Genomic DNA, 17,415 nt, shown 5'->3' with positions numbered 1-17,415 from the left:
GAAGAAGGAGGGGGGCTCTCTCCCCCTCACTTCCGGTGGCGCCGGAGTGCCGCCGGGGGCCATCATCATCACCGCGATCTACACCAACACCTCCATCATCTTCACCAACATCTCCATCACCTTCTCCCATCTATCTACAGCGGTCCACTCTCTCGCAACCCGCTGTACTCTCTACTTGAACATGGTGCTTTATGCTTCATATTATTATCCAATGATGTGTTGCCATCCTATGATGTCTGGGTAGATTTTCGTTGTCCTATCGGTGGTTGATAAATTGCTATAATTGATTTAATTTTCTTGTGGTTATGTTGCTATCCTTTGGTGCCCATCATATGAGCGCGCGCGTGGATCACACCATAGGGTTAGGTGTATGTTGATAGGACTATGTATTTGAGGGCAAGGGTGACAGAAGCTTCAGCCTAGCATAGAAATTGATGCATACGGGATTGAAGGGGGGCCGATATATCTTAATGCTATGGTTGGGTTTTACCTTAATGAATGTTAGTAGTTGTGGATGCGTGCTAATAGTTCCAATCATAAGTGCATAGAATTCCAAGTAAGGGATGACATGCTAGCAGTGGCCTCTCCCACATGAAACTTGCTATCGGTCTAGTAAAGTAGTCAATTGCTTAGGGACAATTTCGCAACTCCTAACACCACTTTTCCACACTCGCTATATTTACTTTATTGCTTCTTTACCTTAACAGCCCCTAGCTTTTACTTTCGTGCTCTTTACTTTCTTTGAAACCTATCCAAAAACACCTACAAAGTACTTCTAGTTGCATACTTGTTCTACGTAAAGCGAACGTTAAGCGTGCATAGAGTCATATCAGTGGCAGATAGGACTTGAGGGAATATTTGTTCTACCTTTAGTTCCTCGTTGGGTTCGACACTCTTACTTATCGAAAGAGGCTACATTTGATTCGCTATACTTGTGGGTTATCAGTACTATAGTACAACTAATAGTTCACTGGGCCGCCGTGTCGTGCTCCTCTGTCGTAAGAGTGGAGCACTCACTTTCATAAATGTTCTAGACCCTTTCGCCGACATGTGGGACATCAAGCAACCGAGACCACGTGCCATACCGAAATATAGTGCAGAATAGTAGGGGTGAAGCACCCCAGTCATGGCGCCGGTGTAGTAATGAGCAATGAGGCGTCAAATCACAAAGTTGCACCTCTCCCGCAATTAACTTGGAGGGACGAAGCAACCATCATTTCACTCGTTGCTGAATCCGCTTCTCCCTCATCTTCTTCAAGTTAACCACGTGTTTCTTCTGCCATTGTTCTGCCTCATGTGGGACGCGAATCGTCTTGGTAAAGCACTAATGTGGGAACGCATGTTAGCAAACCGCCAGGCCAACGTCCTCTAAAAATAAGAAACCTCCCCCGCCATCCGCGCGGCAAAATGACCTCCTTTTTACTAATCTTGATACTATAATTTTTTAGATCAATATAATTGAGATTTGTATAGATAGCAATTAGGAACTCCGCCTATGTTGTCTCAACATAGCCGGTCCCAAGCCCGGGTAAAGGAGGAGGGTTGTGATAGGCTTGGTGAGCCAACGTAAAAACTCGGCCACTCTTATGGAGACGAAACCCAAAAGATTTTCATTGGGGCGTAACCCTCTCAGCGACGCGTGTAAGTGCATCTAGTGCCCCTTAATGATTTTGGTGTATTGAAGACTTATAGGTTAAGGGACTGATGCGTTTGTGAGTGTACACAGGTCTATAAGTCTATGAGGAGTTTGATATTTACAGAGAAAGTCGACCCCTAAAAATGAAGTTCTTCGATTGAAGACTTTGGATTTCTGAAGACTTTGAAAGTGAAGAAATTGGTGTGACCTTGAAGACTTGGTATTCATTTTCTCTTTCTTGAGTCATAGGAAACACCGTACTGTTAAAGGGGGTCGAGGAAATACTGAGGAAAAATTTCCAAGTGATGCTCAACTCAAAATCCTACACCTACCAATCCCTTCGAGTGAAGCCATTGGAAATCTCATACAGTTCAGTCAAATTTCTTCAGTGATAGAGACGAAGTTCTTCTGGTCACTGAGGAATTTCTTCTGACTGAGGAGTTAGGAATTCGCCAGTGTGGATTGCCTACAAGTGAGGAACATGATAGCCCTGAGGAATTTGATAGTCAAATTTCCGACCGTTGTTGTGCTACGCGCCAGCTGTCCCAAAATATCTACCAACCTAACGGTCATATCATTGAAGGGCATTTATGTATTATCATGTCGGGCTACTCCCTAGGCTGTAAATAGCCGCCCCCTACAACCACTAGCTGGTTGGCTGCTCCGAGAGAAACCAACACTTGTCATTTGAGAGCATCCCATCCTCCGAGGACTTTGAGCGAAAATCATCAAGTGAGGAATCCCAAACACCTACAAACCCGAAGTGATTGAGCATCACTGAAGAGATTGATCCTGCGTGGATCTGATGCTTGTTACCTTTGAAGACTGTGCATCTTCCAGATGGTTAGGCGTCATGGTCTAGAGCATCCAAGAGGAAATTGTGGATCGCCGAGTGACCGAGTTTGTGAAGGTTTGGAAGTCACCTGAAGACTTACCACGAGTGATTGGGCGAGCTCTGTGTGACCTTAGCTCAAGGAGAATACAGTGAGGACTGTGTGTCCGGGACTGTGTGTCCTCAAGTTTAAATACCTAGCCGCGCCAACCAGACGTACAACTGTCACAATAGTTGGAACTCGTCTACCAAATCATTGTCTTCACCAAGCCTGCTGGTTCTATTTCCTCAACTCTTCCATTTCCTCATTATTGTGTTGTGTGCTTGTTCATATCTGTTTGAAGACTTTGACTAAAGACTTTCTCAATTTCCTCAGTTCTATTTCTTCAGTCTGTTTGTCTTCATCCTGTTTTATCCTGTGCTTACGTTTCCTGTACTCTGTGCGTGTTTACATTTCATCATGATGACCATGCTTATGTTCTGTTATGTTTGCATCTGAGTACTTATTCCGCTGCAAGTAGTTCTTCGCTTAGGAATTTCCTCACCCTGAAATTCCTCACTGAAGAATTCATAAAAATCGCCTATTCACCCCCCTCTAGTCGATATAGTGCACTTTCAATTGGTATCAGAGCAAGGTACTCCCTTGTTCTGTGTGATTTTGGTTTAACCGCCTGGAGATTTAGTTATGTCGACCGCAGGAATGAAGACTGTGTCATGCCCCATATTTGACGATCACGACTATCCCAAGTGGAGGGCCATGATGAAGAAGCGCCTCATGGCAATGAACAGCAAGCTGTGGACCGTCACTGAGATTGGTCTTACCAATATGTGCAAGATGGTGGAAGCTGATGACATTCGCAAGTACACTCTTCTCAACTTCACGGCGAAGGACGTCATTTGCTCATGTTTGTCTCAAAATCATTTAAGGAATATCATGCATCTCAATCATGCCAAGCTTATCAGGGACCGTCTCTCTGAGGTCTATGAAGGTCATCGAACCCGTCATGATCCTTGGTTTGAGGATTTCAAGGAATCACTCAAAGCGATGACATTCGAACCAGAATCATCATCTTCTACACCATGCCTTATGGCAAAAGGTGCTAAGGTAACTGAATGCTATCTATCCGAGTCCAGTGATGATGAATCTGGTGATGAATTTGGACCCAGTTATGTCAAACTTGCTTCCCTTGCCACTAAACAACAAAGAGCTTTGCAAAAAGTTCAATGCATGCTGGATAAAAGCAATGATATGTTGGGTGAAGAAATGGATCAGTCGAAAGCTTTGGCTGAAAGTCTTCAGAGACTTTAGTCTGAGTTTGACACCCTTCAAAGTCATCATAACACTCTCTTATCTGATCATGAGAAGCTTTCTTATGAATTTCTTCAAAGAAAGCTAGATCTTGAAAAGCTAAGGGTGAGTTATGAAGATCTTCAGAAGGAGTGTGAGTCATTACTTGCTCAACAAATCAGCGCTGCTCAGGAAGAATTTGTTCCTCCATGTTTGAAGTGCATTGAACGTGAATCTGCTAATTCTTCACCTGAATGTTCAAATCCTTCTAATGTTACAAATTCTTTACGTGCCTCTGCTATCACTAATTCCTCGTCTGAGGACATTGCTAGTATCACTGATGATGCAGGGCTGAAGGAATTGTACATGACAGGCATGTACAAAAGCCTCAAAGGGCATCAGGCTCTTTGTGATGTGCTTAAAAAGCAGATCCTCAACAAGAACCCTTGGAAAGAGGGTATTGCTTTTGAGAGGAAACTCAATGCCGATGGAACATACTGGAAACCTGAGCAGTACCCCAAAACCTCATGGGTTGCTGCAAAGGGACCTCCAGTAGATCCATCTACTCTATCTGGATTTACTTGTGAATCTTCTCATTCTTCTAATGAGTCATTTGACTCCAACTATAAATTGTTCAAAAATCAGAATGGTGAAGTATTTGCTAGATTTGTTGGCACTAACTGTAGGAATGGTTCCCCTATGAAGAAAATATGGGTTCCCAAAAGGTGTCTTGAAAATCTTCAGGTGAATGTCATCATGACACCACCTGTGAAGAATAGGAACCCCAGATCAAATTCTTCATATGGACCAATTTCCTTACATGGATCAAATTCCTCAAAAGGGTCAAAGTCCTCATATGAACATCATCGTGCTAACACTTCTGTTTCGCAGGGAAGATTTAAGGGCTATGAATATGAGCATTATTCTTCTAATCATTATGTTCATAAGTCCTCGAAGAATTTCTCTGCTTATGCATATGCTTACCCTAACTCCTCTTATGTGAAACGAAGTGGACTGGTTTCAATGCGACCGTTCTCGAAGAACTCTTTGCCACCCCTTTAGATGTGGGTGGTGAAGAAAAAGAACTAATTTCTTATGCAAGATCAGGTCTCCAGACGTGCTTAAACGTGTGAAGAATTTGGTGGAGACCCGAAATTGCCTGGAAGGACGGAGGCTAATCATGAAGAAATGAAGCTTTATCTGTTTTATTGCTTGATGAAATTGATCTGATAAAATTGATGTCATATTCTTCACTGATGAAGTATATGAGTTCGTAAGCTGCACTAATTCATCTGCATGATGATCAACCCAAAGCCAATGAGTGGGTCCTCGATAGTGGATGTACAAATCACATGACTGGTGACAAGAATCTATTGATGGATGTTCCCTTATCTCCATCGCATCTGAAACATATCATCTTCGCTGACAAAGACAAAAGCAAGGTATTGGGTCTAGGTAAGGTTGCGATCTCAAAAGATCGACACATGGACAAAGTCATGCTTGTCGAGTCCTTAGGATACAACCTCATGTCTGTCTCAATGCTTTGTGATCTTGATATGGTTGTTATCTTTGGTAGGTATCGTTGTGTTGTGATCATGGAAGCTGACAACTCCAAAGTCTTCGAAGGCTTTAGGAGAGGAGATCTGTATATTGTTGATTTCTCTGCAGGACTACAACCAGCTATATTTCTACTTGCAAAAGCTTCAGAAGGATGGCTATGGCATTGACGACTTGGTCATGCTGGGATGAGGAACTTGCACACGCTCGCGAAGAAGAAGCATGTCATTGGCATTGAGAATGTCAAATTTCTCAAAGATCACTTGTGCGGAGCCTGTGAAGCTGGAAAGATGACCAAGGCCAAACATCAAGTGAAGACTATCATGACTACCACTCAACCATTTGAATTGCTTCACATTGATCTCTTTGGTCCTAATCATTATTCTGCAGTTACAAATGATGCATCTCTATATGGCTCTGTTATTGTTGATGATTACTCTCGTTACACATGGGTGCATATTGTCACTTACAAACATGAAGTGCAAGAAGTCTTCTAACGATTTTCCTCGAGGGCTTCAACCAACTTTGGTGTGAAGATCAAGCACATCAGAAGTGACAATGGAACTAAGTTCAAGAATTCTAGTCTTGATGACTATCTTGATGAACTTGGTATTACTCATGAGTTATCTGCTCCTTATACTCCTCAGCAGAATGGCATCGTGGAGCGCAAGAACATGACTCTTGTTGAGATGGCTTGCACTATGCTTGATGTATACAAGACGCCTCATTGTTTCTGGATTGAGGCAATTGATATTGCGTGCCACATCATCAACAGGGTATATCTTCGCAAATTCGTCAAGAAGACTGCATATGAACTCCTCACTGACAAGAAACCCAATGTGAGTTATTTCAAAGTATTCGGTGCTAAATATTGGATTAGAGATCCTCATCACAATTCTAAATTTGCACCGAAAGCACATGAAGATTTTATGCTTGGTTACGGAAAGGACTCGCACACCTACAGAGTCTTCAACAACGTTCACCACAAAGTTGTTGAAACTGTAGACGTGCGGTTCGATGAAACTAATGGCTCGCAAAGAGAGCACCTACCTTCTGTGTTAGATGAACAGTCACCTGAGGAAACCATCAAGTTCAAAGCTACTGAGGATGTCATTCCCACTGAAGAATCTGCTGAAGAAGTCATTCCAGAACATGAAGAACATCATGCTGATGCACCTGAAGAAAATGGTGCTGAAGAAAATGCTGATCAAATTCCTCGATGACAACCCGCTCATCCTCGTGTTGCAAATGAAGTGCAGATTGAGAAAATCATCAGCGACATCAACATTCCAGGTCCTCTCACACGCTCAAGAGCTTCACATTTGCCTAACTTTTGTGGGCACTTTGCTTTCGTCTCTATCACAGAGCCCACTAAGGTAGATGAAGCATTTCTGGAGCCTGAGTGGATTCAAGCTATGCAAGAGGAATTACATCAATTCGAGCTCAACAACGTCTGGGAACTGGTCAAACGTCCAGCTCCTCGCAAGCACAATATCATTGGCACAAAGTGGATCTACCGCAACAAGCAAGATGAAAATGGCCTTGTGGTGAGGAATAAGGCGCGACTTGTAGCTCAAGGCTACACACAGGTTGAAGGAATTGATTTCGATGAAAGTTTTGCACCTGTTGCTAGACTTGAGGCTATTCGCATATTACTTGCTTATGCTAACCATCATGATATCACTTTATATCAAATGGATGTGAAAAGTGCATTCCTCAATGGTAAACTTGAGGAAGAAGTATATGTTGCTCAACCCCCAGGTTTTGAAGATCCAAAGCATCCTGACAAAGTCTTCAGACTCAATAAGGCCCTGTATGGCCTCAAGCAGGCCCCTCAGGCGTGGTATGATACTTTGAAGGAATTCCTCATGAAGAAAGGCTTCAAGCCCGGTTCACTTGACCCAACTCTTTTCACTAAATCTTATGATGGTGAATTATTTGTGTGCCAAATATATGTTGATGATATCATTTTTGGCTATACTGACCAACGTTACAGTGATGAATTTGCCTATATGATGAGTGAAGAATATCAAATGTCTATGATGGGAGAATTGAAATTCTTCTTAGGTCTTCAAATTCGTCAACAGCGCAATGGCATATTCATATCTCAGGAGAAATACCTCAAGGATGTACTGAGGAAATTCGGCATGCAAGATTGCAATGGCGTCAAAATCCCTATGCTCACAAATGGCCATCTATGCACTGATGAAAATGGTATTGACTTCAATCAAAAGGTATACCACTCCATGCTTGGTTCTTTATTGTATTTATGTGCATCTAGGCCAGATATTATGCTTAGTGTTTGCATGTGTGCCCGATTTCAAGCTACACCGAAGGAATCACACCATAAGGCTGTGAAACATATTCTTCGATATCTAGCTCACACTCCAACTTTTGGATAATGGTACTTCAAGGGCTCGGCTTTTGATCTCATTGGATATTCAGACTCTGACTATGCTGGTGATCATGTGGACCGCAAGTCAACATCAGGCACATGCCATTTCCTCGGACGATCTTTGGTTTGTTGGTCCTCGAAGAAACAGAACTGCGTATCACTTTCTACTGCTGAAGCTGAGTACATTGCTGTTGGTTCTTGCTGTGCTCAATTGCTATGGATGAAGCAAACTGTCCAGGACTACGGCATCAACATGAAGAATGTGCCTCTCTACTGTGACAATGATAGTGCCATCAAGATTGCTCATAACCTAGTTCAGCACTCGAAGACAAAGCACATTCAGATTCGTCATGATTTTCTTCATGATCATGTGTGGAAGGGCGACATCTCTATTGAGCATGTAAGGACTGAAGAACAGCTAGCCGATATCTTCACAAAGCCCTTGGATGAGAAGAGATTTAGCAAGTTGAGGTGTGAGCTAAATATCCTAGAATCTTCGAATGTCCTTTGAAAAGGACACACATCCTAACACTTATGCAAAATTGATGACTTAGATGTGCAACACGTGAAGAAACTTTTTTCTTCAATCAATGAAGACTAACACTCTAACTGTGAAGAAATTAATGAAGAATTTGATTTTCAGAGCCCTACGACAATTGTATGCGGTGTCTGAAATCTTCATTCTTATACGGTGGGTCACGCCACCACCAAAAGTTGAAAATCTTCAATTTGAGTTTTTCCTCATTTTTGAAATTCCTCAGTTGTTCATTTTCTTCAACTTTGCAATGTCTTCACTCTTTCCGTTGTTGTTCTTCATTGGCTATATATATATATATATATATATATATATATATATATATATATATATATATATATATATATATATATATATATATATATATATATATATATATATATATATATATATATATATATGAGTTTATCTCCCCTACAACATTCACTTATTGCTATTTCTTCAAGTTGCTATTTCTGCTAAGTGAATGTGATCGGACCCTTCCCCCTCTATGCTAAACTCAACCCAGTCTATTCACAAATTCTTCATTTGCGTTCTATTTGAAACTCGTTCAAAATCTTCACTGTGTCCTTGTCAGCTGAAGAATTTGCGAACGGAACTTTAAAACTTATCTTATCTGAATTTTCGGCGTTTGCCGCTCAAACCGTTCCACATTCCACGATACATTACTTTATTCACCCACGATCTCACACGATCGCCACCTCTCAGTACGTGGGTGACACATGTCACGCGAATGAGAAGGGTCAGGGGCACGTTCGTCCAATTTCCTCGGGCAAGCCGTTTTTCACTTCGGCTATAAATACCCCTCCCCTTCCTCACTTCGTTTTTACTCCGCTCGACCTCACTCCCTCGCTCGAGCTCTCAAACCCTAGCGCTGCCGCTACTTCCATCATTGCCGGTGAGGACGAGCTTCACTGCCTCGACCTCGTCGCCGTCGTACTCGCGCCGGCCGCGGATTTCTTCACTCCGCCATCGCCGTAGCTGTCTTCCTCAGCCAAGTTAGGGCGTGGAAGATCTGAACCGACGAGCTTCAAATCTACACTTCCAAGTTCGTCATGTTCTTCATCAAGGGTAATTAGTAGTTACTTTTATTGCCCTTGTTGATTCTGATGTTTTCTACAAATTCATCAAAAGGTGTTTATTCTTCAAATCTTCACACACTAAACACCTCACATATCATTTGTTCTTGATCTATTTCCCTAAGCAACATTTTTCTTCAAGATTCCTCAATTGTGTGGATTTTTAATATGTACAACTCTGGAACCTAAGACAAAGAACTATTAGTGAAATTCCTCAAGGCTCATTTGGTCAAATTCCTCAAACTTGTTCTTTTTGCAAAAACATCTTAGAACGCATATGACCTCTCCAAATTCCTCGCAACTATACTCTGTTCACAGGTACACATGTCCACTACTGAATCACTAGGTTCTCATCAACTTAACTCATTTGCAGCGTTCCTCGAAGAAAAGTTGCACACCTCTTCAGAGAATTCTATTGTCCAAAATCCTCAGCTGAAGAAAATGGCTGATGACAAGAGACCTCAGCAGGGAGGAAAGAAATTGGAAGTCAACACAGCGTTCAAAATCCCTGATGACATTTACAAGGATTATTGTACTCGTGATGAGGCCACACATGGAAAGGAGGACAAAAATCAGCGCAAGGTGCGCATACAAAGGATAGAGAGGAGATGGGCATGGGAATGGAGGGAGTACAGATATGTCACTCCTAAATACATGAAGAAATTCGCTCTTCACCCTCCATGCCCAAGACCTGCATTGGCACCAGGCCAAGAAGCTGATCCTACCAGCCTCAAGCGTGGTGAGGACTATCCTAATGAATGGGCTAAACGGCAAGCCAAGCTAGCCAAAGTTGCTAAGGAAGCAGTGAGGAAATTCAATGAAGACTCTGCTTCTGCTGCCACTGCTGAGGCCTCTGCTAGCAAGCCTAAAAAGGCTATGCCCAAGAAGCCTGCTCACAAGCCCAGTGCTTCAACTTCTATGCCCTCACGGCCAAGCTCCTCGGCAATGCCCTCACGGCCAAGTTCTTCAAAGCCCTCACAGCAAATTCCTCAAGCTGCACCAGCTCCTCCAAAGTCCTCAGCCCCTCCATTCAAATCCTCAGCACCTGCGCATCTCGCCTCGTGCCAAAGGATGACAAACATCTCCATTGCCTCAGGAGCCTCTGGAAGTTCTTCTGCTCTCCCGCATTCTTCAACTGGCCCCACTACACTGAAGACTAAGTCCACTGCTGGACGCGGTTCTCGACCAAGTCCTCACAAGAAGCAGGTCGCCTTCCATGTGCCTTCTGATGATGAAGAAGCTGATGATGAGGAACTAGCTGAAATCATCAGAGACCGACAACAAAGGGCCGCTAAAGCCAAGGGCAGTGTCGTGCCTCTTTTGCTGGATCCGAAGAAGATCCTGGACTTCATTGATCTATGGACAAAGATCCAAACACTCCCTTGCCAGAATTGAATCTCACACCTGGCCAAAGTCATATGTTGACATCTTTCATTGCTAAAGAGAAATGGAAATTTGAGAAGGCCAGGCAGTTGAAGAAAACGCAGTACAAGAAGGAGCGCATTCTTAAGAAGAATATTGTGACAATGACCACTAATGAACTCATTGCTGCTTAGATTGAGATTAAAAAACTCAGTGATGAATTTGAAGCATACCGTGCTGACTGGCTTGGAGCCAAAGTAAGATTTGTGAAGTTAACTAAGAAATTCACTAGCAGTGTTGCAGCTCCATCGCAACAAGAAATTCGTCAGGTTGAGGCATCTGCTCAGCCGACGGAAGAACATGCCAGCACCGCTGATGACAATCAGGCTGCTGATGAAACTGCAAGTACCATGGCTGATGACTGCATTCCAGCCTCTGATGACTCTGCCAGGGCAACCACTAGTGTTGCACCTGAAGAAATTGTCAGGACAGCTGAAGCTTCAACGGCTGTGCCTGAAGAAAGTGCTAATGCTAGGGAAACTGCATCAGCTGTGCCTGATGTTTGTGAACCAATTTCCTCTGCTCCTCCGGCACCTACACTAAGTCCAATTCTTCCTTCTGCATCAAATGTGAAGAAGACCAAGGCTGCGGAGCGCGCAACTGTGAAGAAAAGGAAAGCATCAACTTCATTAGATTCTTTAGCTCCGAAGAAGATGAAGAAATTGACTAGCTCTTTTGAGAATCCGATTGATGTTGTTCCCGTCTCAAGCATGCCATCCAAGGAACTCTTTCCTTTTGATGAAGAATATTTGATCCCAAGCGGATCAGATGAAGAGATTCCTTCTACTGCTTCGTCAGAGCAGTTGGATGAAGAAATTGAAGTGGATGCAATCCCTTCAACCCCAATCGTCTCATAGCCCTTGCCTCAGTTCACAGCTGAAGAGGCCAGCGTTGAAGAAAAGAATGATGAAGATGAGGATGTGGACATTGGGTGCACAACGCCTGTGATGAACGATGACTTTTGGGAAAGTCAGCACCCCAATTCTCCTCTGTTCACACCTCTGCAATAGATTCCTCAGTCCCCAGTGAATACTGAAGTTCAAATGGGATCTAAAGAACCACACCACACTCCATCTATTCATGAAGAGATTCCAGCCACTAGTGTTGATGTTAATATTGATGAAGAATTGAAGACCCGGGCTGCCACTGAGGAAGAACCTGAAATTCCTCAGCCTGTGGATCCTGAGATTGCGATTCCTGAGGTTGTGATGCAATTGACTGATACACCTCAGCCCAAGCCAAAGGATCCCTTCTCGAAGAAGCAAAAATTCAAGGCTGATGACTTCTCCGGCGAGCATGTGTTCTTCACCGACTATAACCCATATGACTCTGCTCGTCTCAGAAGGAAGCGCTTCTGGACTGCCAACCAAGCCAACTTCTATTCTTCACTGCTGTTCAACAAAGACAATGTCTTCGACCATGAGCATATTCCTCAAGTGGACATGGAATCACTGCCTTGCTTCACCCCAGTACTAAGTGTGCTTCATGATGCAGGACTGCTCAACTTTTGCATTGACATTGTTGATTGGAATGAAGAGCTAATTCTTCAGTTCTATGCAACGCTGCACATCACAGGAGATGCCGATGATGTGAACTCTAGGGTATTGGACTGTATGACAGAGAATACACACTACAAAGCACCGGCCTCTAAATTACTTCATGCCCTGCCTATCAGTCCTCCCCTTGAAGGTGCTCGTTGCCTCTACCATGAACCTGAACTTACCACTCACTACATGCAAGTGTTGATGAAGCCGCTGAAGCCTGGTCAAGTCCCAAGGACCAAATTCCTCGTGAAGGAATTGCTGTATGTGCCTAGAACTGTTTATCGCATTCTGTCGAAGACATTGAGTCCAATCAAAGGCCACGACTCAAATGATGAAGAGGTCGTTGGCATCATGAAGAATCTGCTGTTCAACATCATGCACGGCATTCCTGTCAACTATCATGATTTCTTCATGAGGAATCTGGCAAATGTTGCACTCTCTCCGTTTGAGTTGAAGCCTTACGCTCCTTGGATTATGAGATTCCTCAGAACAAGGTCTTCACTCAACTGCAAGGCTGATTTTTAGAATCATCTCAGCTACTTGCCCCCCATTGAAGTCCTCAAGCGGACATTTTCCTCAGCTGATGAAAAGGGCAAGGCAGCTGCTGTTATTGATGAAGGCATTCATCCATTGGATGGTCAGTTTCACAAAGCTGCATCCTACTCCACCAATGATGACTCTGCCACTCATGACTCCGCCGCTAATGCTTCAAAGCCAAATCCTCAAGCCACAGCTCCAAGGGTGATGACTGATCGTGAGCTTCTCCTCAGTCTTCACCAGAAGGTCGATCGCAACCACAAATGGGTTAAGCGTCAGTTTGGTTCTATTCTGCACAACATGACTGCTACACACAATGCAGTGAAGAAAAACCATTACTACCTCCATGAAGTCTTCAGTCGCACCTGGGCTGTTATGTCACATCTGTATGGTGAAGAAGAGCTAAAGCAAATGGGTCTCAAGTAGGACTTTGACTGGTCTCAGCCACCACCGAAGAAATTCAAGAAGGTCAAAGTTCCCTCCTTGGTGGCCAGCTCATATTCTTCATCACACGACACGGACGAGCATGAAGACTTGGGCGGCAGGCCCTACAACAATAACCGACCCCAACAACGCTGGCGCTCCTTCATCATCATGATATTCTTTAGGGGCGTTAGTCCTCATTTTTTGATCCTTTTGGTCATTCGATGACAAAGGGGGAGAAATTTGAGTTAGTCTTCAAGCGGGTCTACCTATATGGGCTTTTTTTGCTAAGTTACAACTCTCATTCTTTTGAAGACTTTGCTGGATCGAGTTGTAAACTTAAACCCTATGGTGTCTGATACTTTTGTTGTGTTATTCCGCATGCTTATTCCTCATTAATGTTAATGCACGCATGCTAAATTACATCAGTCACCATATTTCATCATGAATTTCAAATTCTTCATATTATATGTCAAATGCGTGTATGTATTACAAGATATAGGGGAGATCTCCATGATACTACTCTTCAAGTGTGCATGGCTTCAAAAGCAAATTCCTCACTATGCACATCTTCAGGGGGAGTTCTTCTATATCTTGCAATCAAATTCCTCAATATCAGTAATTACACTTCATATGTTTATCCCCGTTGAAAACTTAACCTATATTGTCATCAATCACCAAAAGGGGGGAGATTGTAAGTGCATCTAGTGCCCGTTAGTGATTTCGATGTATTGAAGACTTATAGGTTAAGGGACCGATGCATTTGTGAGTGTACACAGGTCTATAAGTCTATGATGAGTTTGATATTTACAGGGAAAGTCGACCCCTAAAAATGAAGTTCTTCGACTGAAGACTTTGGATTTCTGAAGACTTTCTGAAGACATTGAAAGTGAAGAAATTGGTGTGACCTTGAAGACTTGGTATTCATTCGAGGAACATGAAGCGTGAAGACTTTTGTTTTTGTAGTTTCATTTTCTCTTTCTTGAGTCATAGGAAACACCGTAATATTAAAAGGGGTCGAGGAAATACTAAGGAAAAATTTCCAAGTGATGCTCAACTCAAAATCCTACACCTACCAATCCCTTCGAGTGAAGCCATTGGAAATCTCATACAGTTCACTCAAATTTCTTCAGTGACAGAGACGAAGTTCTTCTGGTCTCTGAGGAATTTGTTTTGACTGAGGAGTTAGGAATTCGCCAGTGCGGATTGCCTACAAGTGAGGAACATGATAGCCCTGAGGAATTTGATAGTCAAATTTCCGACCGTTGTTGTGCTACGCGCCAGCTGTCCCAAAATATCTACCCACCTAACGGTCATATCATTGAAGGGCATTTATGTCATATCATGTCGGGTTGCTCCCTAGGCTATAAATAGCCGCCCCCTACAACCACTAGCTGGTTGGCTGCTCCGAGAGAAACTGACACTTTTCATTTGAGAGCATCCCATCCTCCGAGGACTTTGAGCGAAAATCATCAAGTGAGGAAACCCAAACCCAAACACCTACAAACCCAAAGTGATTCAGCATCACTGAAGAGATTGATCCTGCATGGATCCGACACTTGTTATCTTTGAAGACTGTGCATCTTCCAAACGGTTAGGCGTCATGGTCTAGAGCATCCAAGAGGAAATAGTGGATCGCCGAGTGACCGAGTTTGTGAAGGTTTGGAAGTCACATGAAGACTTACCGCGAGTGATTGGGCGAGGTCTGTGTGACCTTAGCTCAAGGAGAATAAGGTGAGGACTGTGTGTCCGGGACTGTGTGTCCCCAAGTTTAAATACCTAGCAGCTCCAACCAGGCGTACAACTGTCACAGCACTTGGAACTGGTCTACCAAATCATTGTCTTCACCAAGCCTACTGGTTTTATTTCTTCAACTCTTCTATTTCCTCATTATTGTGTTGTGTGCTTGTTCATATCTGTTTGAAGACTTTGACTGAAGACTTTCTCAATTTCCTCAGTTCAATTTCTTCAGTCTGTTTGTCTTCATCCTGTTTTATCCTGTGCTACTACATTTCATCATGATGACCATGCTTATGTTCTGTTATGTTTGCATCTGAGTACTTATTCCGCTGCAAGTAGTTCTTCGCTTAGGAATTTCCTCACCCTAAAATTCCTCAGTGAAGTATTCATAAAAATCGCCTATTCACCCCCTCTAGTTGATATAACGCACTTTCAACGCGGCACATCGGAACCCGGGTGTGGTGGAAAATGGGCAAGGGCCGGGCCGTCACTCCCCAGTGGTGCGCCGTATCTTGATCCGGATACGGTGGCAAGTGAGTGAGGCTCGGGACGTCGCATCCTTAGTGGCGCACTACATCGGTGCCTGGATGTAGTGGAAAATGAGCATGGGTCTTCGCATTTGACTCGACGAGTGCGAAGGGTAAGTAAGCTAGCTGAGCCTAGGAGGATTCACTTAGGTAGCTGGAATGTAGGGTCTCTGACAGGGAAGCTTCGGGAGCTTGTTGATGCAGCGGTGAGGAGAGAGTGTTGATATCCTTTGTGTCCAAGAAACCAAATGGAGAGGACAGAAGACGAAGGAGGTGGAGGATACTGGCTTCAAGCTATGGTAAATGGGGACGGCTGCAAACAGAAATGGCATAGGCATCTTGATGAACAAGAGCCTCAAGTATGGACTGGTAGATGTCAAGAGACGTGGGGACTGGATTATTGTGGTCAAGCAAGTAGTTGAGGACTTGGTTCTCAATGTTATCAGCGCGTATGCCCCGCAAGTAGGTCACAATGAGAACACCAAGAGGGAGTTCTGGGAAGTCCTGGAATACATGCTTAGGAGTGTACCAATTGGTGAGAAGCTCTTCATAGGAGGAGACCTCAATGGCCACGTGGGTACATCTAACACAGGTTTTGAAGGGGCGCATGGGGGCTTTGGCTATGACATCAGGAATTAAGAAGGAGAAGATGTCTTAAGTTTTGCTCTAGCCTACAACATGATTGTAGCCAGCACCTTCTTTAGAAAGAGAGAATCACATATAGTGACTTCTAGTCGTGGCCAACACTCTAGCCAGATTGATTTCATCCTCTCGAGAAGAGAAGATAGGCGTGTGTGCCTAGACTGTAAGGTGATACCTGGAGAGAGTGTTGTACCCCAGCATAAGCTAGTGGTTGCTGACTTCCGCTTTCGGATTCGTGTCCAGCGGGATAAGCGTGCCAAAGTCTCTGGAACGAAGTGGTGGAAGCTCAAGGGGGAGGTAGCTCAGGCGTTCAAGGGGAGGGTCATTAAGGAGGGCCCTTGGGAGGAAGGAGGGGACGCAGACAATTTGTGGATGAAGATGGCGACTTGCATTCATAAGGTGGCCTCAAAGGAGTTTGGAGTGTCCAGGGGAAGGAGAAGCGAAGGTAAGGATACCTGCTGGTGGAATGATGATGTTCTGAAGGCGATTAAAGAGAAGAAAGATTGCTTCAGACGCCTATACCTGAATAGGAGTGCAGACAACATATAGAAGTACAAGATGGCGAAGAAGGCCGCAAAGTGAGCTGTTGTGAAGCAAGGGGTCGGGCGTATGAGGACCTCTACCAACGGTTAGGCACGAAGGAAGGCAAAAGGGACATCTATAAGATGGCCAAGATCCGAGAGAGGAAGACGAGGGATATTGGCCAAGTCAAATGCATCAAGGACGGAGCAGGCCAACTCTTGGTGAAGGACGAGGAGATTAAGCATAGATGGCGGGAGTACTTCGAAAAGCTGTTCAATGGGGAGAATGAGAGTTCTACCATTGAACTGGATGACTCCTTTGATGAGACCAGCATGCGTTTTGTGCGTCGAATCCAGGAGTCTAAGGTCAAGGAGGCTTTAAAAAGGATGAAGGGAGGCAAGGCGATGGGCCCGGATTGTATCCCCATTGAGGTGTGGAAAGGTCTCGGGGACATAGCGATAGTATGGCTAACCAAGCTTTTCAACCTCATTTTTTGGGCAAACAAGATGCCAGAAGAATGGAGACGGAGTATATTAGTACCAATCTTCAAGAACAAGGGGGATGTTCAGAGTTGTACTAATTACCGTGGAATTAAGCTGATGAGCCATACAATGAAGCTATGGGAGAGAGTCATTGAACACCGCTTAAGAAGAATGACAAGCGTGACCAAAAACCAGTTTGGTTTCATGCCTAGGAGGTCGACCATGGAAGCCATTTTCTTGGTACGACAACTTAT

At 43.9% G+C, this 17,415-nt stretch overlaps 1 protein-coding gene across 1 annotated transcript; it reads left to right on the top strand.

The window, feature by feature from the left end:
• Nucleotides 1–15,818: 15,818 nt before the first annotated feature.
• On the top strand, nucleotides 15,819–16,154 carry LOC141025998 (uncharacterized). The gene has a single exon (XM_073501939.1). The coding sequence runs from the start codon at nucleotides 15,819–15,821 to the stop codon at nucleotides 16,152–16,154; it is 336 nt and encodes a 111-aa protein (XP_073358040.1).
• The last annotated feature ends 1,261 nt before the right edge of the window (nucleotides 16,155–17,415 follow it).

This window comes from Aegilops tauschii, chromosome 6 (assembly GCF_002575655.3).
Source record: "Aegilops tauschii subsp. strangulata cultivar AL8/78 chromosome 6, Aet v6.0, whole genome shotgun sequence".
Classification (NCBI taxonomy): Eukaryota; Viridiplantae; Streptophyta; class Magnoliopsida; order Poales; family Poaceae; genus Aegilops; species Aegilops tauschii.
Note: the sequence above shows the minus strand (reverse complement) of the source record. Positions and strands in the feature narration are given on the sequence as shown.

Excerpts from the sequence above, each read along its gene's own strand:
- LOC141025998 (XM_073501939.1), top strand. The coding sequence starts at position 15,819 with ATGGGGACGGCTGCAAACAGAAATGGCATAGGCATCTTGATGAACAAG.